This window comes from Hippopotamus amphibius, chromosome 10 (assembly GCF_030028045.1).
Source record: "Hippopotamus amphibius kiboko isolate mHipAmp2 chromosome 10, mHipAmp2.hap2, whole genome shotgun sequence".
NCBI classification, from domain to species: domain Eukaryota; kingdom Metazoa; phylum Chordata; class Mammalia; order Artiodactyla; family Hippopotamidae; genus Hippopotamus; species Hippopotamus amphibius.
Window position 1 is genome coordinate 6,187,688 of NC_080195.1, and position 23,960 is coordinate 6,211,647.

The 23,960-nt window shown below is 43.4% G+C and overlaps 1 protein-coding gene across 2 annotated transcripts in view; it reads right to left on the minus strand.

The window, feature by feature from the left end:
• The window catches only part of ASB5 (ankyrin repeat and SOCS box containing 5), an 88,435-nt gene extending 64,539 nt beyond the window's left edge, over window positions 1-23,896 (minus strand). The window contains exons 1-2 of one of the 2 annotated variants that reach the window (XM_057696145.1): window positions 23,768-23,896; window positions 22,317-22,411 (exon numbers count right to left, since the gene is read on the minus strand). In XM_057696145.1, coding sequence (XP_057552128.1) covers window positions 22,317-22,405 — 89 coding nt within the window. In that variant the 5' untranslated portion in view covers window positions 22,406-22,411; window positions 23,768-23,896. Of the gene's footprint in view, window positions 1-19,900; window positions 19,953-22,316; window positions 22,412-23,767 lie in introns of those variants that run through there. The other variant, XM_057696146.1, reaches the window with a different exon arrangement.
• Between the last annotated feature and the right edge of the window lie 64 nt (window positions 23,897-23,960).

Consider the following 23,960-nt stretch of genomic DNA (forward strand, 5'->3'; position numbering starts at 1 on the left):
ACCAAAAGCAGACGCTTTCCCTTCGGCTCGGTCTGTTACAGCAGATGTGCTGCCATGTTCCACGCCATGGTGGATCCAGACAGCAATGTCTGCAAACCGGGTGGTGCGGCTGGTCAGCCGCTTGGCTTGAGCCCTTAGACAGGGACCCGCACGACTGACCCAGGTGGTTCATGCACCAGCACGGTTTGCTACCATCGTTTGTGGCCTTCGAGAGGAGTGTCTTCACTTTGTGAGCTTGCCGTTTTCCAAGTGGAGACCAAACAGCTAGGCCACTGGTAGCAGCCCAAGAATCAATAAAAATCTAAAGAGCCTCATCAAGGGGAGTGTTTGCCCTGATCTATGAGAATGGAATCGAATTCCACCCACCGAGTGGAGAGACCACATCCATTTTCAGGTCTGCATCGTGGGCACTGAGGCTGAACAGCTGCTGCAGCCCAAGGACACCATCTGGTTTCAGCCTGGCCAAACCGGCAGTGAACCAGGCTCAGGGTTTCGGTTCATTAGGAAAACAAACAGCAGCTGTGCACATGCATGGCTCTCACAGACACAGTGCTCAGAAAATGATTCTCTAAGCCCCTCCAAAAGTACTGTATGCTTCATTTATACGAAGTTCACACAAAGGCAGATTTGAACCGCTGCTTTTAGGGACACATACTTAGGTGGTAAAAGTACAATGAAGAACAGCCAGGCAGTGTTTACCAGGTCAGTAGTTATCTTTGAGAGGCAGGAGGTGTGACAGGGAAGGTGCACATGGCAGGGGGAACATCTGATTTCTTGAACCTGAGTTACCACTTTATCATAATTGGTTAAGATATACGTTTGTTTTGTGCATTTTTCAATATTGTTGAATTTCACAAATTTAAAAAAGGGAGTAAGTCCCTTAGCATGATAATATATAAAGGAGTTGGAATCCAAAATAAAAATCACTTGATCTTGTGGGTTACCAGTTCAAAGCAAAAAAAAAAAAAAATCTCCAGCTGAATTAAGATCCAAACATGATTCTACTAATTTCTGATTCTTCTAAGTCAGAGGAGTTCTTGGGAACTGGGCAGAGGTGGAGTTCCTGCAACTTCTCCAGCCTGGATTCTCACCTGAATGACTATTAAGGCATCGGAAGTCCTACCAACTCAGTGCCAGGTCCCTGATGTTCCTCACTTATCAAAAAGTTCAAGGAGATACTAGGTCATAAAGGACTGTCCACAGCCCTAGCCCCACACCCAACAAATGCAGAAAACAAACCAATTTCTTGCTTCTGGCAATTATCCCAGGAAAAAATTACATTCCTAGAATCCAGTATTAATATTGCCAAAACCATGGCAGAAACTCAATAGTGTAGGAGAGTAAGGGGGAAAAAAAAAGGAAAAATCTGGGTTTAATCTTCACCAGATTGCCTATCAAAGGATGCCAACCATACAGCATCTGTGCTGTGAACTTAAAGAGAAGAAATTCCTCAGTGACAGCGGAATTCAGGTACTGTGGAATTACTATGCTGGCAGGAGAAGCCCACCCACATACACTCTTGGCTCTCAGAGTGACATCTGTGACACTGAGATCTTTTTGCAGAGATTCAGAGTTTGCAATAGAGATGGTTCCAGTCACTGGGGTAATCTTTGCCCACCCATTGAAATGTCATACTTACCATTTCCCCTTGAGCCTCACACATGGACACTCTGGGCTCCGCTGGGGCCCACAGTATCTTGTGAGCAGACACTTGTGCCTCAGAGGCTGCTACCACTGTCTTTTCCTGTGGAATTGCTTAGGTTTAAGAGACTCACATCTCAGAGAAAGTGTCCACTGAGTTCTCTACATCCGTTCAACTGGAAGATCACCCTCGACAAACTGCTGAACTGAAAGCTACTCGTGGGATTTTTAATGCCTGTTCCCTCAGAGGCCTCAGGAGGCCGCTATGAATTTCTGCAGGCGCTTCCGTGGCTCCACGGTGAGTTCTAGAGTCCCGAGCATGTTCCTTAGGCTGGGTGGCGCAGGTCTGATCAGCGGCTTGCTTCTAGTCTTCAGGCCACTCTGTCCCTTTGAAGTTTATCCATTGAATCTTCAAGTATTTTTACATCTGATCCCATGGATAAGCCACATGAATACAAGGTTATTGTTCCTCGGACCAGCTTGTACCTAGATGCAGATTGGGGCATCCGGATTGTAACTCTAGAATCTTTCTATTGTTTTGGGGGAACAAAGCAATCAGCTATCCTGCCCTCTGAAAGCAGCAGATACATTCTGCCTTCTAGTGTCTAAAAGGTCTCTGTCCTGAAAGACCTTTCTCTGTATAATGAACGCTGCTTCTGGTTCTTGTCACACAAGCATCACCGCGGCCCCGCCCTGCAAAGGTTCGCCGGCTGTACCCCGAGTCTGCACCTGTGCTGATGTCCTTGTGTTGCTGTCCCGGCGCTGTTTGCTCAGGGCCTCCCCCACTTGCAGTTCTACCTTTATGAGCTGCAGCCCCTCACCCACAGGCCAAATAGAGGGGTCACAGCTGCACATACCGCGGGGGCAACACCCTTATGCCCACCGTAACTTAGGTCAGGGCAGTGAGAAGCTGACTGCACCGCTGTGGACGGCTGGCCAGTAATGAAAGCGTCTGCAGACCACCCAGCATGGCTGCTTTATGTCTTTTGTGGACCCTAGGCACTCTGCCTTCAGGGACCATTTCTCTTAAATTTTAAAAAATTATTACAAATTATCAATTATGTTTTACGACTGCATGAGTATAAAGACAAGTCCAAGCAGGATTATATCTCTTTCTTTTCTTCAGAATTTAAAAGAAATGAAAACATTTTCAGGGGCTTTAGGCGCCATGCCTACTGTGTCTACAGGGTGAGCTGTCCCTGACGTCAGGCCAACATGCCCTGCCCCACAGGAAGTCCAAGCCCCAAGCCCAGGGTCTGATGACTCCGTGTGGGGTTTTGTTCCTTATAACTTATGTCTCAGTGATCCTGGCCAACGTTACAAAATGATGAAGGCTTGAGGGTGTCCAATAAATAACACTTTATCCCTCCAAAAGGAACAAGACAAATACTTAGAAGACGGGGGTCAATGTATTGCCTTTATCACCAAGAGAGGCTAGGCTAAAGGATACCATCCCTTTACTATAGGAGTTAGGAATATTTATGCACCCAGCTTCTGGCAATCCTGGACGGAAGCAGACTGCTGAGTACAGCAGGGAAGAGCTTGCTCCTAGAGGAGCAGCAGCAGTGCCTCCTCCTGGCAAGAAGCTAGCTCCTAAGAGGTAGAACATGGAATGGAGGTGAGCATGTCCAGATTTTTCTCCCTACACTTAGCAATCAGAGTAGCCACTTAGTGCAGGGGAGGGAAAGAGGAGGAGAGAGATCACCTGAGTCTCTATACCTAGGAAAAAGCAACAGGAGTGCAGAAGTATTTGCCTTCAAAGAGTCCCTGTTAAATGTTATGCATATTTAGAATCTCTCAAAGGACTGCTAGAATTGCAGAGGAATTACACTCAAAGTTATTTCGACTTTTTAAGTATAATCAGTAGAAAGAAGAATGAAGGAATGAAAGTAAAGCTCTATGTCACTCACTCAATAAGCCATAATATTTTAAAAAATGGTCATGCCTACATCTTTCCAGATAAAGGTCGTTAAAAATACTTGAAGCACTTTGTTTTCAATACATGTAATAGAAGAATAGGTGTTGATTCTTGGAGTTTAACAATCACAATATCCGTAAGATGTAAGAGAATGATCCCTTGCACTTGAGTTTCTGTTGCTAGATTGAGTAGCACTAAAAGTAAACAAACAAACAAAGAAAACTCTTTGACAAAATTACCCTTTTATTATTATAGAAAGATCCTGGTCTAACTGCATCAAATCTCTGTGATACTCATTGTTCAATAAAAAAATATTCACCGAGGGCCTCTACATGTTCACTGGGCATATGGTGCTAAACAAGACAGTCTGCCTGCATGGAACCTACATTCTTCTCTTAAAACAAAAGAGGCTCTTAGGCTCAAACATTAAAATGAAATTACACCCAAATTTTGATCCATAGTTTTCCCAAGGACCAAAAAGCCCAACACATATTATTTGAAGGAAGTTGAGAAGATAGAGTAGCCTTTGAATTCTTGGGATGACTGTGACTGGTTGAAATGATGTTTATTGGTCAGCTATGAGTCATAAATACTATTATCAATTGCTGACCCACTTTTCTCTTTCATATCTGCAAGTGGACATGAAAATACATCCTCATAAATTGCCAGCATAGAATTACCATAATCAGGTCACAGCAATTTAGTTGGAATAAATACCCCACAACATTCCCTTTTAGAAACTTCTTTCTATATGGAGTCTTGAGGCTTTTTGCTTCCTCAGTTTTATCTCACAATGATCCACTTAATTAATATCCAGCTGGGCCAAGATGCATTCAGTCTTAGTGCTGAGTGTTGATTTGTTTCACCAATAAGTGCCTGGCAAAGTTTTCTAACAAGATTTGTTACACGCCTTGTATAACTGTGTGAGGTGACCTTGCAAGACAATTATCATTTAAATTTTCTTCAACCAGGTATGCGTTTCAGTAACCACACACCTATATATCAAGCTCTGCTTTTAACCCATTTCTTTTCTTTCTCAATCTTGTGCCTGAATAACTCATTAGTAGGGACAGCCCAGTCATTAATTTACTTATTGCTATTATAAATAATGGCAACAATATTGTGCTTTTTTAGTAAGACAGTTACTCTAATAAATCTTATACCTTTAATAATCACTTTAAAGTGGCTTTGATACATTATTAGCACTAATCACTGCTACAATGTCCCTGAAATACGTCATACAGCTGTCAGTACACATGTGAACACACATGTTCACATACACACACACACACACACACACACACAGGTTGATGAAATTTGGAAAAGATTCTTGCCACAAATTCCTAAACTCAACTGAGACATCTAAAGAAATAATGCCACAAATTATTGATTTATTTTCTGACAATCCAAAAGATAAAAATAATTGTCACAATACAGATTTGAGATAAAATCGGGAATTCTCGGAGCAATTTTGTAAATGGATTGCTAAAGCAGGTTTTACTTTTCCCAGCGGAGTGACTCTCAAATACCAATGGGTTTTCTTAAGTCCTTTATTTCCACGGAGGTTTTGGTGTCCCTGCAGGGTCATGTCCAGAAGCATCACTCGTGCCTCGCAATGGCTTCTTGTGACTGCTTCCATGTAACACGCCCAGACATGCTATACACATTGACACCTGCCCAGAAAGAAAGACGGTTTCATCACGGAAGCCAAAAATGTGTTAACTGCTGTTCACAGCTTAGATTCTGCAGACGGACGCGTCCAGCCAACATCTGTAAGACAAGGGCTGATTCCGAATCCAGGAGGCCTCCTGGCCGAGGCAGGACCACGTGACTTGCTCTGACCTGGGAGGCGGGCGGATGACGTCACTTCCGGGGGGAGGTGCACAGCCCCGCCTCGTTTCCGGTTCTTGCCTCAGCGAATACGGAGGCGGGATACCGAGCCTCCCTCGGTCGGGGAACCCGGCTGAGGACGGCGTGTGTCCCCAGCAGGACACAGAGCGGGGCAGGAGCCTCTCTGGGCTGTGAGCCACCGAGGTTAACACGTCACCGCCGCGCAGCGCGACGGAGCCTGCCTCCCTGATGGTCTCCGGCAGGCGGGGGCAAAGCTACCACGAGGGAAGACACGTGCCACGCGCTGAGGGTTTACACCCGGCCGTACGTTGGGCGCAGCCTGCGGAGGCCTGCCCTCTGCCGGCGCCGCGCTAGGGCGCGAGAGGGCGTGTGCGCGGGACAGGCTTCCCTCGAGCCGTCCAGCTTGTGTCGTGTGGAGAGGCCGGACCGGCAGCCACCGAGAAGATAAACGGGCTGACGGGTGCAGTGCAGGAAATAAAGGCGGCGCCGGGACCAAGGGCCACCGCGCAAGCACGCCGGGGAGCCGGGGGACGCCTCCCGGGGCGGGGACTGGAGGGTGCGAGAGCCGGCCGCGGGGCGAGCCTCCGCGCGCGGGAGAGGGGGCTCTGGGGCCCGCGGCCGGCAGGCGTCCAGGGCTCTGGTTTCCCAGGACCCGACGGAGGGCCGCCGGGCCGGAGGCCGGGCCTGCGATGGTGCTGAAGGAGGGGGCACGGCGGCCGCGGCTTTCGGCCACGGGTGGCGGGCGCCGTCCCGTCCCCCCCAGGTTCCCCCGGCCGCCGTGCCTGGGCTCCCAGTCCCCGTGGGAGCTGCCGGGGGTGCTCCCTGCGGCCTGGCCCGCGTGCCGGCCTCTGCCTCGGAGGCTTCCTCTTGAAGAAGCCAACCGCAGCGTGGCCACGAGTCCGCGGGATCTCATTCTGAATTAAGTGGAAGGGGATTGAGAGGTTTCACTGAAAGCAGGGAAGGCTGACTTGGGCTGGTGTGTGTACAACTAGAGAGGGCAGGGATGGAGTCGGGAGCCCGCGAGGGCGCTCCTCCCGGCGGCCCAGCCGAGGGGATGGCTGGAACTGGGGTGATGAAGTAAAGCCTGAGAAAAGCGGGCAAACGCCAGATACACCCGGGGGCAGCACTGACAGATCTTGGCGCTTAATGGGCTAGTAAAGGAAAGAAAGGCAGCAAAGAATAACACCAGCCTGAGGGCCCAACACGATTTCCGATGTGCAGTGGCAGACAATTCAGGGCGCCAGAATTCAACACTGCTTTGTGAAGCCTGGATACAACTGCATAAGAGAAGGTACTGAGAAGAGACTCCAGTGCTAAACATCTTGTGAGAGAATATTGGGCTTCATTTTAGGAAACTGTCCCCAAGGAAATATGTAACCGGCACACATTTTACAACATGGCTGCAGATGATTATGATTTCTGTACTCTAGTACCATATATATGACATGGTGTTCTCCTAATAAATTATTGGCAATTAGTTGCCATCTGGCACTTTGCAACTAAGCTGAGCATGAACACTGTAAACTCAATGACAAAGAAGAAAGAAAACACAGTTCATGATGAGTACCAGCGTAGGCTCAGGAGTCAACAGTGGCTTGATATTCCAGAAGACAGGCTCATAATGATAAGTCTAACACCACTAAATGCCGTTTTTAACTCCGCATTTGTTTGCCTCGTGGCAAATTATGCTCATTCAGAGGCCGAGATTGTCTTTGCCAAGAATTTATTTAACACAGGTTCACTGCGGGGTTTATAGTAATTTCACAAGCCAATAGCACACAGGATGATGTCTCTTCATAAACCAGTAAAGAAATAACATACTCCAAACCAATAGTAGATTAATTATGCTACTGCTCCGCACAAGGGGACATGTACCTGCCTATGAGTTGGTTCTAAGGGGAGACAGCTTGACCAACCAGAGCTCACGGCCAGCCGCCAGCACAAAAGTGAAACGTCCCCTGTTGCTAGAGCTTGCAGCTCCCACTGACCGGTGTTGGCAGGCAAGATCTTCCCTCCCGGGGCCCCTCCTGGTGAAAGAGCCGCCTTCATCACGGCAGGCGCTAATGCCCCGAGGTCTTTGGAGAGCCGTTATATCAGCAAAGGGCAGCCTTGCCCAGACTGAACACTCCTGGGCAGTCTTCACAACCTCTGAGTTCTATACCCTAAATGCCACCTCACCACAACCTCTTCTTCACACATTCTTGTTGACAAGCTTGCAGTGCCAACGCTAAGCTGCTAAGCTACTAAGCGCTCAGTGGCAGCCACAGACGTGGCTGTGGACAACCTGACGTGCAATTACACCTTTACATCAAAACACTAACTTCATTCTTGAAAACCACTTCACTCTTAAAATGGCCACTCTTCATTTTGTCATGAACAAGTATGAGGGTGAGTCAAAAATTATCCACACTCTCATTATATTAAAATTTCGGTAAGTTCTGCAGCCAGCATGCAGATAATTTTTGACTCACCCTCATCGACTTGAAATCATATCAAACCACTGCAAAACGGCATTACACAAGGTCAGCATTTGTGATATGACTGGAGTAAAAGTATGTAGAAATTAAACAGCACAGATAGAACGGTCATGGGAGTGGCTGCCTTATCTGGCCTGAGACCTTCTACCATGATCTAGAAGATACTGCTGCCACCAGTGACCACCCAAACTACACTGCCTCTGCTGTGGTTCTCCAGGCTGCTTTACTTGCCCTCAAACTCAAACACCCATGTCTGCAAGCTTGGACGTCAGTGCCTTGTTTTCTCAGGTAGCCAATGGAATCACAGGCTCATCATGCTATATCTGACTGGTGAAATCTGAGTCACATGTCTGTACCCTGGCAGCAAGGGGTGCTGGGAGATGTAGTTTTTTGGGTTCTGCATTGGGGAGGCAGAATATCACCATATGGAGAGAGCATTGAAAAAAATTCAGGTAGATGTGAATGACAGATGTCCACTGTGATTAACATTCCAAAATCTTCACTGGGGTTTAAGCTGTATTGATTCCATCATCAATGTTCTCAGTTTTTGACTGAATAATATATAATGACTGTTGAAGTAATCAAAAAAAGTTAAGAAAAGAATTGTGGATGTTTGACTTAAAATTTTCCTTATCAATAATGATTATTTGAGAATCTGCACTAATATCTCCAGGAATGGATCAGCTGTTAGCCTGCTTTTTGGCAAAGTAAGATATTAAAAAGCCTTTCTCTCAATGGAACTGTACTTCATTATTTGAGTTCACTGGAGAGAGTTGCTGCTTGAGAGATTTATTTATAGTGTCTCAGATCTAAACACTGGATGAATCGGAGGCAGTGAGGACACGTGTGGGCACCACCCTCGCTAGGTGAGCTCAGAATGCTGGAGTTAAGGTTTTCTGTTTTCTTTGCTTCTGGAGTTCATCTCTCTGCATAGGAATTTTCGGAAGTAGGCTGGTGGCATCGGTCGTTTTAATATCTTCCGAAATAGATTTTTGGAAACTATCTATTACAGTTTCTGGTAGGAGGCTCTATTTGAATCCTTCCAACAGTAACACTGAATTTGCCTGCTATTGTTAAACTTTTTTTTTTTTTAACAGATTCTCTTCATTGTTACCAAATATTGTTGTTTAAGGCAGCAATAAAACAGATAATGAACACGTCTTCATTAAAGCAAATCTTCTAAAGAGACAAAATCCTCCTGGCATAACAACAATCAGATATACAAAACACAATGGGAACATTAAACCAGAGTTTCATGGCCCATAAAACAGACTCCTACTCCTTACCATGGTTGGCTTAACTAAAGAATTATATTTTGTTTTGAACAGTCTAATAATATACTATTATTTTTGAGAATAAAAATTCTATTAGCTTATACATATATAAATATTGGATTTGGAGATTATATATATACAGTAATAGAAATATGTATATATATATATAATGTAATCATTTCCAAATAACTTTAAAACACATTATCTTATAAATTTTCATAATGCATTGACTGAACAAAAGTATTGTGTGAGTTGAATATATACTTCATATAAAAATGTCAATTTAGCTATCCTCATACTACATTATCTAAAAAGGTGCCTTCAATCATTTGATATCATTAATATTTTGATTTTTACTCAGGCAACTATGGCAAACACTAACAGGTATGTCTCATTTTGAAATCTACACTAAATAGCTCTACTGAGAATAGCTGTAGTTTAGTCCACATCTGAAAATGTATTATGAAAGTGAGTAGCAAATTGACACACAGAATGGTGAACATACAAAGCAGCCAAAAGCATTATCTTAGAAGACTGGTGACAGTATACAATAAATTAGAAAGTAAGCATCTAGTCCCACTGCTTCTTCCTCATGCCAGAATATTTCTTTAGAGCGCAAATAAATATTCCATAAAGATATTCTATAATTTGACACTGATGAACAGGCTTTGATCATGCCCATTTTTTCCATCCCCCAAAGCTACTGAGTTTTTAATTTATGTAGAAGTTTAGTTTAGTGCATTTGCCTAGCTACAGGTGTACAATCCAGCAATTACAGTGCTTAACGCATCTTCTTCTGACCCTCTCATTAAAGACTACAGTTTGCTTTTGAGATCTCTCTTTACCATACAGCCTCTTTTTCTTTCTTCATATCCTTAGTATAAAATGTAAAATAAAATAAAATAAAATAAAATACTTTTTCAACTAGCAGCAAATAGCAGGTAGGTCTTCTAGGCTTCACCAACACAGGCATTACAGGTCTGTTTATTTCCTTTAAGAGCAAGTTCTTAACATTTCTCATCTACATAATAAAGGGCTTCAGCCCATCCCATTTCTTGCATCCTTCTAGATATCCCAAAGTAATTTCAACACTCAGCAATTCTCTCCATGGAAGCTCTGTTAGCCCATCTTAATATGCCAGAGCCAGGCTGGGGCACTCTGTCTAATGCCGCTCAGACCACCCAGAGAGTGGCACCGATGACCCCTTGCTTCTGGTACCCTTTGGCATCTTCTCTCTATGCCTGCACCTGTCACCTGAGGCCCTGGCCCCATCTGCCTCTAGATCTGAGTCATCTGTGTTCACAACTATCGCCGTTAGGTAGGAAAATACTTTGTTTTTCTCATGTACCATTTTCGGTTAGGCAGGGAAGGTGGGTATCGGGTTTTTAATATTCATTCCCACGTATTTATTCTGAACGCACATATGAAGTGTTCTGAATCAGACAGTTTCCTTATCAATTATTTTATAGTAAGTAATAAGCACATTGGACCCCTTTCCCTATACTTTACTCCTAGAGTAGCAGTCCCCAACCTTTTTGGCACCAGGGACCGTTTTTGTGGAAGACAATGTTCCCAAGGATGGAGGGGGGGTTGGGGGATGGTTTTGGGATGATTCAAGCACATTACATTTATTGTGCACTTTATTTCTATTATGATTACATCAGTTCCACCTCAGGTCATCAGGCATTAGATCCTGGGACTTGGGAACCCCTGCCCTAGAGCAAAGGAATGAAAGCCAGACAGGACTATCTCCCTCAGGAGTAGATGGACACTCCACAGGTGAGGGTCAGAGAACAACAGATTCCCTTTGCACACCTGTGAAAGACAGCTGGCCCTCTCCGTCCAAAAGGAGAGAGAGAAAAACAAAAACAGAAACAAAATCTTCGTTTCTCTAGAATGGGATGGGAAGAATGTTGAGTTCTCACCCTAACCTTGTGGAACGTAAACATGTTTTTTTTAGATATACCCAGGTCCCGGCTTGTAAGACCTAGAGATGTCTCCAGGGTCTAGGCTTCATCTCTTTCGAATGCAAACACCTAGGAGATAGACCTACAGTCCTTTTGGCACCTTGAGCCCTTAAGGGACCTGTCCAGCTGCAACCATTTGGCCCTCTCAAGAAGTCAGGAAATGTCTTATCATCCTTTCAAACCAGAGCAATTAACTAGACAGATACAGAGCTAATTCTCCTGGAAGGTAAAGAGTAAAATGTTTCTGGGGAAGTTGGTTCCCTATCTGTGCATCACATACATTTCCACGTCTTGGGGGACTAGGGCTTTTCATAGGAGCTCTGAGAAAACCAGGGAAGCTTTACTCCCCCAGTAGGGATGGAGGGACTGTGTCATCTTCCCACAGCAGAGGTGCCTGAGTCCCTAGTAAGAGACATTTTGTGGGTGGTGGTGGTTTGTTTCTGTGACATTTTTGGTAATGGCCTTCCATCCGCATAGCTTTCTCCTACATCAGAGACTGAGGGTAGTGTCTTGTGCTCACTACGTCTTCACTTAAAGTGGTATTTTCTCCCAGATCAGCTTCCTTGTTCTCCATTGCTATACTATGACTTTCATCGACCCCTTCTGTTCCCTCCTTCTATCTTGCACCCACAAATATAGGCAGGATTCAAGTCATTTCCCATGAAACTCTTAGGTTTCCAGGATATTTGAGTTATGACTACATACAGTGGGTGCACCTGACTGCACACGCTGCTGTTCATGAGCTTCAGTGCTTGGAAAGCCAGGGCTCTTGCAACGAGTCTGACTAAGGACACATCCTCAGAAATATGATTCAGTGGGGCCCAGTGAGCTTTATCTAAACAAATATCTCAGATGATTCTTTTGCAACCAATTCAGGAAGCAACATTTGGGAACCGCTGATCTGGGCTACCTTGGTTCTGATACTTCGCAGGACAAGACACAAGACTATCTGGTCTAGCACTTGGAGGGGCTCTGTGGCACACGTGATGGAGAATTAACAGAGCATTTAACTACATTACAACTGCAGTTACTATTTACAACCCACTGATGATGGATAAGATGAATACAGTTGATAATAAAACAGCAAGACTGCATATATCATAATCCTATCAGCTGTACGGAAGCCACTAAAAGTTAAGCCCTTTTCCTTTTCTGAGTCAACAGAGCATGACAAGAACCATGAGTGTTATCACTGCTTGTACTGAATTATTCTTTCAGGTAACACTTAGTATGACTTGTGTCAAAGATATCGTTTTCTTCCCAATTAATTTCGTATATGATACCACCCCACTCCGCCCTGGTTGACTGAAGCAGCTACCACATATTCCAAGTTTTTGTTTTCCTGTAGACAGTATAAACAGCAGGTTCCGATTTTACATATGAGAATCACTGATTCTGATGAAGAATGACTCATTCAAGTCTGTTTGGTACATGATCGACCCAATGGCTAAGAGCCTGGATCTATAGATTGACTTAGAAAGGAAGGAAGGGATGAAATAAAAAAGCTAAGCCTTAGGGACCAACAAGAACAAAAACAAATAATAACCATAATAGTAGCAGATAACATTTATTGAGCACTACAATATTAATTTAGAATATAGAAATATATTCAATATACCCTAAAATTATCAAAACATAGAACGTGAAACTCTATTCCAAGTATCTTTTCATGTGATATCCCATTTATTACTCATAAAACTCCTGTTATGAACTGAATTGTCTCCCCTCAAAAATCATATGTTGAAGCCCTATAAGGAAGTAATAAAGATTAAGTGAGGTCATAAGGGTAGGGCCTTAATCCAGTCAGACTGGTATCCTTATAAGGAGAGGAACAGACACGCGAGGTCTCTCTCTGTGAGCATACAGGGACAGGCCATGTGAGGACACAGCAAGAAGGTGGCCACCTACAAGCCAGGAAGAGAGGCCTCCCCAGAAACCAACCCTGACCACACGCTGATCTTGGACTTAAAGCTTCCAAGACTGTGAGAAAATACATTTCTGTTGTTGAAGCCAGTGAGTCTGTAGTATTTGGTTATGGCAGCCCTAGACTAATAGACTACCCTATGAAGCCCTAGACTAATACAATTCCTATGAAGTAGAGGTGTTAACAGCTCCATTTCACAAAGGAAAGGTACAATAACCTGCCCACAATCAGAAAGCAGACAGCAGAATAATTTTCAGCAGACTGGATGGCTATGAGATCAGTCAAAATAAGTTAGAAAATGTGTGAAAAGAAGTGCCATAAGCAAGAATATTTAAAACATAGAGATGTGGTTTATAACATCATAGCAAGATTGCTTATACAAAAATTGAATCGCAGGATTAGAAATCCAGGCAGAGAGAAGTAATCTTGCAGAAATGTCAAGTGGCCCAGAAAGGGCAGAAATGGGCTTTTATCTGTTCCTTGAGGCTAGACGACCTTGGGAACAATTCAGGAAAAATTTTCTAGCCTGACGCAGGAGAACAAACAAGGGAGTAGGTGGAAGATAAAGTGTGAGGCGACTGCAGAAATCTGATGTCTGCACTAACACAAAACAAGGAAAAAGACCTCATCCCACTGTGTTTTGACTAAAGTCCAATTTTAGTATATATGCTGCCGAAGAGAGCACTAGGAGAAAGTCTAAATTCTTTAGCATGGGCTGTATTTTTAGCATAATCTTAGAACTTATTATAAACCAAGACATTTTTGCAAATGAAATGCTATCACAAATATTCCAGTACGACACGGTTAAACCGGAACAGTTCTGGGCAAACATGGGTACCACTTTGCGAAGCTTCTTTTAGTGTCAGAGAATCGAGCCCAGTGAGGACAGGCAATACATCAAGGTTATGCGGCTAGAAAACCCAACTTCAGGAAGAAGACTTACCAAAAATTATTTCATTAAGAATTAATGTAAATGATCAAGACATATTCCCAGATATCCATCATCCACGTTTTATTCCAGCAACTCTCTCCCTAAACCTTTAAAAAACTTTTCAAAGGTGTTACACGCATAAGAAATAATTCTTCTTAAAAACATTGATTCTAGGCTTGGTAGAAGAATTAGAAGTTCACTGTGAGCCTCTGAACCAAAGAGAAGTACAAGTGTCATGTGGGTCCCTCTCTGCACCTGCATCTATATCCAAAGGCTCAGTGAAGATAGAAAGTGAAGATGTGTAGTTTGTAGATGGACGGAAGCTTTGCTTTCTCTTTATATTTGTTTGAGAAAACAAGGAAGACAGGATCTATTCACTGCTTTCTTTTAGGGATCGTGGTGTCAAGGATCACCTGGTGTCAAGAATCACTTGGGATCTTTCCCAGGAAGGGTGTCACAAAAATTGCCAACTGCTAAATATGGTAACTTATAGCGAAACGTGTCTTATACAAATCAGCAAGGGCAGAAAGACACCCAAAGGGTTCAAGTACAACTCCAATCTCATATGCTGTCACCTGAACCACAACTGTGGTCTTGCCCGCCAATATGGTAAAGTCAGTGCACATGGCAAGAACAATTTGTCAGCATCTGGTAACAACAGATCTTATGACAGGTTACAAGTTCTTTGCTTCCCCACCTGCTCCTAGAATATCATACACTTATGACTGACTCTTGCAATATGACTCATGATTAAACCACAGTAGCAGAATTTGCGCTTCATGAATTTCAGTTTTAGTAGTATATTCACATTCCACATGAATGGATTTTTTTTTACTTCCTTCCAGTATAAGGATACATAGAAGTGTAATAGTGCAAAAAATCTGAACATACTCCAGCACCCAGAAGCTAAAATCTAATAAATTGTCTTGAAACAATTTTTTCTCTTCAGAATAGACCTTTCAACGTAAGGATGTGAAGAATTCAAATATTTCCTTAATCCTTTTTTGTAAGGTACTAGGACAGAATAATAAGAGTTGCACATGGATTTTTAACTTTCTAAGGTATTCTTGGTAGCTAAAAAAATCTCAGAAAAAAACAGCAATTTTAGGTATTACTCTGAGTTTTCTAACCTTCTCTGTCATACATTGATTTTGAATTCTTTTCAGCTTTACATACATAAACAAGGAGCACGAAGGGGCTAATGGGTCCACACGAAGAACGATGAACTTGGCTGGAATTATGGGTTTTGCCTGATTCCTTCCTCTTGCAGGGAGTCAGATGAGCTGACGAGGCCACTGAGTGGCTCGGTGTTCAAGAAGGAGCAGTGAAAGCATCTCCACCCAATGCCGTGGACGTGTGTGGAGGCAGAAGACTGTGAAAATCAGGAGTGAGCCGGTAATTCAAGATCAAGAACCCAGGCAAATGTGTCCACATGAGTGGACATGACATGCAGGGCCCGATGCAGGCACCAGGAGCAGAGGCGAAGGCAAGGAACTGAGGCCAGGTGCAGTAGGTCAAGTGTGTGGGCCGCTTGGCGCCGGCACAGAAGACGGAGCGCATGTGCAGAGCTCAGGGTACAAAACAAACAGCTCCCCTTACACAACAGAGTGGGGCCAAGCGTCCCTGCATTTGGTAGAAATTCTCAAGGACTTTCTAAACATGAAGACTTATGAAATGGGAGACAGTCCTTGTGGCAGGGTCCCCGAGCCCACCTCAGGTTCGGTGCTTCTCCAGGACTCACAGAACTCAGTATCCAGTCATGCTCACAGGCAAGGTTTATGACGGTGAAAGGATGACAGCACACAATCAGGCAAGGGCAGCTGTGCCGGGAAGCCAACTGGGGGAAACGAGGCACAGCCGTCCAGGGCCCCTCCCCGTGGAGTCACACAGGATGTGCTCTGTTCGTCCAGCGGGGGTTGGTGACCACACGTGCTGTGCTGTCCACCACGGAAGCAACAGACTCAGCGCCCAGGGTTGTAACGTGGGGACGGTCATGAAGTCACCCTCCGCCTAGCATGCACCAGTATTCCAGACTCTCAGAAGGAAAGCAGGTGCGGCATGAACCACACTGATTTTACCTTCAGTTTAGGGGCAGTGAGCCACTTTTACCATTTAGGGGAAGTTTTATATCAGTGCAGGGAACTGTTTACCAGCCACGTTCCCAAATGCCAGCCAAGGGCCAACCCTGCAACCAGGTACTTCTAAGGACAGCAGTCTCAGGCCTATTGTGTTAACCCTTCCACACAGTTCCCATATTATCTTCCCCGTTTATATCCATCCCAGATGCAGCTGGCATTGTTTGCTAATGGGTATCTAGAAACTTTTCTATACTAAAGCAAACTCAAATGAGAGAGAGGTAATAAACCTCACCCGGCAGGGTCTGAATTTCTGGATCTTACTTACTCCAGAGCTCTGGTGGTCTGCAGGCATTGCAACAGGGTACTGGGCCAACTCCGTACTAGGACCTGAAGCCCCAAAGCCAGCCTGAGGTTGGCAGCTCTTTCTCAGGCCCCTTTACGTCAGCAGGGACGAGCTTCCTTGGGATGTGTGTGCAGTGATACAAGTTAGAACCTGGGTTCGCCAGTGACCAGATGTCCAGCACAGCATGGGAGGATACAGCTGCAACACTGGGTGTCTGGGTGAGTCTCAGGAGGCCAAGAAGAGAGAAAAGCTGCGCAGGCTCTTCAACTAAGAGAGCACCACAGCTTCACTGGCAGCTTCTCACTTTCCTGAGAGGAAGTTGTCTAGATGACATGAGCAGGAAAGTTGGGTAGTAATTGCCTATCCTAGCCAAAGAATCCTAGTAACTTTCGGATGTCTTTGACTGTTTAGACAATATGGAAAGGCTTCTTGTTTTTCATTTTCCTTGGGAGGGTGACATACAGATCCACAGAAACCAAGGGTCTCTGGTATAATTTCCAATTAACCTCCCCCTCCCCCCGACAAGGATGCTCTATGAACTATTCTGGCCCGGGGAACGTGCAGCGGGCAGCTGCAAACACATGCGCTAACCTGTCATGCAGGCTAACAGTCAACGTACACAGGTGGGCCAAAGACACTGGACCAAAAGGCTGGGTTCAAAAAGCAAGGCTGAGAAAGGAGGCCCTGAGACAGGAACGAAGAACCAGAATGCAAAGCCGAGATGCAAAGAATGACAGGGACGGAAGGACGAGAGTATGCACCAGCGGCTGCCTGGAGGAGCGCCACAGAGGACTGTGGCTGACAAGGAGCTTTTATAAGAGCCCCACAGCCTCCAGAGCGGAAACATTTGCTTCATTCGAAGGGCCTGGGCTGAAGAGGTAAGTAATGCAATGTAAGTAGAAAGGAAAATAAACGTATATACTGTAACCAAAATTGAAATATATTCTTAAATTTCCTTAGTGCCATAGGAGTCACGCTTGGGAAAACTTTAACAGAAATAAAATGACCTGAAAGCAACAAGTTTTTTTGTTTTTGTTTTTTAATTACATAGCCCTATGTCCCCTCAAATGCCCAGAAAGTGGTTTCTCTTCTGCTTAACTGTTTTATTTTTCCAGTTTTATCTCTTTAAAGAAATGCATAGAAATAGAACTGCTAGAAGTAATTATAAGATTGGCATGGTCTATTTCATAGTCTTGAGTAATTATAGATCTTTTATTAACCAAATAAGTATCTTGAAAAAAACAGCTTTGAAGCTATTTGTTGGTTAAACACACACATGATAATCTGTACTCCGAGAAGCTCTATGTAGGAAATAAAAGAAGTCATAGTTCCACATAATCAAACCTAGGAGGAGGTAAGGGTGACATAAATGATGATGATATAACCATAAAAATTCATTAGAACATAAAATTAAGTTATAAATTCTGGTTTATGAAAAGAAGTTTCTGAAAGAGTTCAGAGCAGTGAGACCTAGGTAAGTAGAACTTGTCCAGGAATATCTGGAGGAGGCAGGGAAGCCTGAGTTGGAACCTAAAAGATGGGAAGCAAGTGGAGGGGTAGACCAGAAGGAGCGAGCGTTCTAAGTGAAGGGCACACAAGTGAAGGTGTCGGAGTCTGACAGATCCAAGGCACAGGGAGCTGGGGGAGCAGGTGAGGGCTGGAGGGACACATTTGGCAACATGGGCTGGACTCAGAGTACCTGAGGTCTTGAAAATCAAGCAGGACAAATCAAGGAAGTGGCAGATGGCATTTCATAAGAGCCAGGGTGCTGAGGATCCTGGAGAGGCAATTCACGGGAAGTACTGATGAGCAATAGGCATATTTCATATGTCACCTTACATTCAGAAATGCAAACTGGCAATCAGCTCAGCATAAAACACAAACCTCCATGGTTGTTAACTGTGTCTGACAGTGTAAATGGGCACAACTGTTTTGAAGCTGCTTTGTTATTTATCACAATTTTAAACACATACAACGTTTGGAATCCATGCACCGGGAGAGAAGTCTTCTTTGAACTTCTTGTGTTCGTACATGTTCTGCAGGGTATGCCAACTATGCAAAGCCCTGACTTCTCTTCACTCAGGCCATTTCCCAGGGTTGTATTTGCAGTGGGCAATGCTGAGGAAGGAGGTGGTCTCCTTGCTTACTGCTTGCTATAAATGGGTAGGTTCCTCAAGCTTAACATTCCTCAGCAAAAATGCAAATAATGGTCTCAGAGCAGACGTCCGGACCCTCAGCATCACCCCTGAGGGACCCAGAGGCCAAGAAGAACCACCTCAAACATGATGCTCCTGCTGCTTGCTGTGCCACAAGGAGCAAAGTCCTTAGTCTCTGACCCACGAGTCTCACATCTCCTGCCTTCATTCATGAAATTCCATCCATGAAATGCCAGTCAATTGGTGCCAGGATTGGGATTTGGGCTGAATGACGTGATACGGATATTTCCAAGGGTCCTTGGAAACACTCTCAGTGTTGTAAAAAACTAGAGCCTATGGATGAAATTACAGGGAAATTCACAGATGTACCTGCTCCTCCCTCCATCTGCACTGCCAGCACCTTGATTCACATGCCCGTCATCTCATGTCTGAACTACTGTGACAGTCTCTCACCTGATCTCCCGCTGGCACTCTCATTCTTCCCTAAGAAATTACTTATCTACCTAGAGACACCATGGTCTTTACATTCGAATGACCTAAAATTCTCCAAGGTTCCAACTGTCTCCTGGATGATGTTCAAATTTATCACCCTGGTGTTCAAGCCTTCTACAATTTGTCCTCGGCCTTCATATCCAAGTTAGCCTTGCACTTTATACAACTTTACCAATTTGTATTTTAAATGCTTGTTATTTGTGTATGATGTATGTTTTTCTGTGAAAGCTTCTTCAGAAATATAGTTTATGGATTCAGGGCGCTTCAATTCGACTAGAATTTTTTGAGCATCTACTATGTACAAGGCTCTGTCCTGGACACTGAATGGGAAGGAAAAATGTATGACTCTCCATGATGGACACTATAATTTACAGTCTCTTTATGAAAAATAGTCCTAATTGGAGTCCTCAATGGGTCAGACCTATAACATACTCCACTGCAGCAATTTCTCTGGGTGGCTTGGTGCTTCTGGGACACTTTACACATCCTGAACAACAGCATATGTGATTGCAGTGCTGTCTTTTTAGAATTATCTACTTTTTCCACAGCCTAACTGTCCATGTGCACACAGCTTTATCTAAAGTATTCGCTAAGTTACTCCTCTTCCTTGTTCTTGGCTCAGTGTTATAGAAGAGTAATTATTTGCAAATAAGAAGATGGAAACTTTACCTTTATCCTAGGGTGCTTCCTACTCTTGGAAAATATGACTAAGTATGTCTTCCCCGATCGACTACTCCCTATTTGTTCACGTGCTGACAAAGCACTAAAACTGTTCCTCTCATTACCGCCACCAGATTCTCAGTAGAAATTATCAAAGAAGAGAAGACAGTTAGTCAAAAAGCACTTACCCTTAATTGAGGTCTACAGTATTATTTTAGATGAATAACAGCCTCATATTCCTTCTGTGCAATCTCGGCATTTGACAAGCTAGAATTCAGATCAAAAAGCAATAAAAGAAGAATGCTTTATGATGTTGAAGACTACCATTCAAAATGAAGAGATAATACTACTTAAATTTTATAAAGCACAAAATATAAAGATGAGAGGAAAAAGACAAAAACACAATAATCTGGGGACTTTAACACAACTCTTTCAATTCAAGAAAATAAAGATAAAAAATAATAAGGATATAAAAGACATAGATAACATAATAAGATAGATCTCAGATATCTATCAAGTTCTGTATACGATTAATAGAAAATACATAACCTTTTCAAGCACACATTGAATATTCACAAAAGCGATATTTTAGGCCACAAAGAAGATCTCAGTAATCCAAAGAGTAGAAACAACATTCTCTCATTTATTTCCATTTGTGAAATAAAATCAGACATCAATTTAAAACAATCAAAAGGAAAAAGGCCCTTCCTCCTGGGAGTTTAGCTCACGTGTGCGCGCACGCGCGCGCACACACACACACACACACAAGCTACTCCTTGAAAGAGAAATACAAAGTTTAAACACAGCTTATCAAAAATTTTAGGATGCAGCTAAAGTGGTTATCATAGCAATAAAAATGAAAATATATCAATTAAATATCTAATCCTTAGTGCTAGCAAACCAAGGAAAAGCGGAATGGAAACAATTATGATGTTAGAAACAAAACTTAATGAAGAAGAAAACAAAGAACTGTAGAATTAATTAGGGAATGTAAAAGATAGTTCTTTGAAAAAATAATAAAGGAAAACACTAAAGTAATAAAAAAGGGAGAAAGCACACATGTAGGTAACTACAATGAATAATTAATAACCATCAAAATAGAAGAGTAGCATCTCAAGGTAATTTCTACCCAATTTTTAAAGATCAGATAATCTAAATGCCACTTAAATATCTTAATGTATAGAAAAACAAGGAAAGCATACAAATTCATTTTCTGAGTATAATATAACAACCAAAAAAAGAAAAACACAGATTACTTTCACTTATGGATATTTATGGCAAAAACTTACAATCACAAAAGAAAGCCCAAGAGCATATTAAAAATTAATTCATCGTGACCAAGTAGATTTTACTCCAAGAATGCTCAGTGGTTCAATATCAGGAAATCCATTCCATAACACATCACATTAGTGTGTCTTAGTTTGTTCTGGCCGCAATAACAAACTACATAGCATAGAATGGATGGCTTATAAACAACAGAAATTCATTTCCCACAGTTCTGGAGGCTCAGAAGTCCAAGATCATGGTGCCAGTGCATTCGGTGTCTGCTGTGAGCCGGCTTCCTCGTTCACAGACCTGCAGTCTTCTCATTGTGTCCCCACATGAAGGAAGGGGTAAGGGACTTCTCTGGGGGCTCTTTTAGAAGGGCACTCATCCTATTCACGAGGGCTCCACCCTCACCACCTGATCACCTACTGGAGGTCCCATCTCTTAATACCATCACATTGGGAGTTAGGATTTCAGCACAAGAATTTGGGGGAGGCGTGGTCACAAACATTCTGTCTATAGCATAGCTAGAGAGAAAAATCACACGATCACACCAAAAGGTACAGAAAACATATCTGAAAATAATTCAACACTCAGTCATGTTAAACAAAAAAAACTCATTAAAAAAGGAATTAATGGATATTTCCTTGATATCAATATGATACACGCACACACACAAACACACACTCACACCACTTACAACAGAAAGCCACTATCTTACTTGCTGGAGAAATGAAAGGATGCCAATTATCTCCACTACTGAGGATTTTGTTAGAAATATTAGCTACTGTGATGGACAACAGAAAACAACTAGAAATTTAAAAATTGAAAAGGAAAAGGTAAAGTGTTCTCTGATATACATGATATGATTAATATCTCTACAATCCAAAGAAACACTGGGAGAATTATAACAGAATAAGAGAATTCGCCACCTCATCCCTATTCTGCTCCTATTGTGGACTTACGTATGTTTTTGGAACTCTCAGTCACTCCAGTTCAGCCATGATGTCATAATAATAATATTAATATTAATTTCATTTGTGCTCTCACAATCTACTTTCCATCATATTTTGCACACACCCCTATCTAAGCAATTGCTAAATCATAGATTTTTGTCTCTGAAATGTCCCGATCGGTCTTCCTTTTTTTGTCCCACTGTGGTCAACCTCATCACTTACTCTTTATATATAACTTATAAATGGCTGTCAGTTCAGCGATGCCACTCGTTTAACATGTAATCTACTGTGATATAAGATCCCAAATCCTTGGCCAGGTTTTCTACAATAAGCCCTTAATATACCTTTCCAGACTCCTTTCCACCTAATGCTTTATACATACGTTTGTTGAGCTGGACCAGACGACTGGGTATCTCTTAGATAAACCCGTACTTGCAGTCCAGTATCTTTTAGAATACTCTCCTTGGACATCAACACCTGTAACAACAAGCATCCTTTCTCTAAGTCATCCTATAATAAGAATACCTAATTGTGTTGCTTACACACTGTGCTAAGTATTTTACAGATAGTGCTGTTTCACATGACCACAGATGTGATTTCTTCCTCCTTTGAAACCCACAGCATTTTGAAACTTCCTTTATGCTTCAAATTTCTTTATTTTTATTTTGTTAATTCTACTAAATTATAAACTTCAGGAGGGCAGAAAGCAAATAGTACACATCTCTGTATTATGTGTAACACAGTAGACAGTCAACAAATCATTGCTTTATTGAATAACGTGTGGCTGCCTGGAAGATAAAAATTTAGGGCTTAAACTCAATTAAGGATCTCTCCTTAGTTCATAGTTTATCCATTTTTCATTACCTGGCTCTACTCCAGTTCAGCAGGGACTTTGTCTTATTAGCCCTGTATTCTCACAGCCTAGAACTGTACCTGGCATACTAGGCACTTAGTAATAATTCTAACTGTACCGCTGTATGAAAATCGAGTGATTAATGGATAATGCAAAGAAGCAAGGGCTCAACAACAGACCACACAAGCCAGCATCAGGGGAGACCCTCATTTTCGGGTTTGCAGATATCTGACGTATTCTTAGACTCTTTTGGTTTATGGACACAAAATTTAAAAAATAATTAAGTTCAGCGGATTACTGGGCCCTCTGAATCCCATTTTTATAATTAAAAAAAAAAACAACCCACAAACAAAAACAAAAAAACAAAAACCAAACACAAAAACCAAGCTGCAAAAGGAACAAAGGTGTTGCAGACAGTTTATTTAAGCTCAGGGCACTGTCTGAACCCCACCACCCCTCAGGGCCATTATGTATCGATGGCTTGCTCATTTTAAACTATACATTTATATATTTTATACTGTGTATTTTCTTTATTTATATATGATACATATTAAATACTCCCGGTAAGTAACAATTTAAATTATACTTTGTGTGGCGTAGCAATTCCACAGCCATCACCTCCTTTGCTCCTAAGAGCCCAGTGAGGTCATCCTTTCAGTTACCCGATACACCTGTTGAAAGGCGACTACGTAAAACCGGGAGCATCCTCATCTAAAACAGCTTAGCGGCCGTGGGAGGGCAGAGCGGTAACAGAAAGTGGTCTAAGGTGGGCCGTCAAAGTAAAGTGAAGGCCCCCACGCCCTCCCAAAAAGCTGAAGTTGTAACTTTCACCAGTTTTGACAAAGGGGAAGACTCCGCGCTTTGTAAAGCGCTGCTCTCCTGCCACGTCAGGACACACACCAAACCACCTCGCCCCGCTGCCGGGTTTACGCGCGAACGAACGGAACCCAAGCACCCACGAAGCCGCGGCCCAGGCCCACCTGACGGAAGGGCGGAGAGAGGAAGCCGGGTGAGCCTGGCGCCCGACGAGCGGAAGCGAGCGCCGAAGAGGCGGGCCTTTCGCGGCGAAGCCCCTCCCCTGCCCTGCTGGTCGCTGATTGGTGGCGGTCGCGCGGGGGGTGGGCCCGCGCGCCGGGCCCCGTCTCTCCCGGTCGGCGCGTCCCGCCCGCCGGT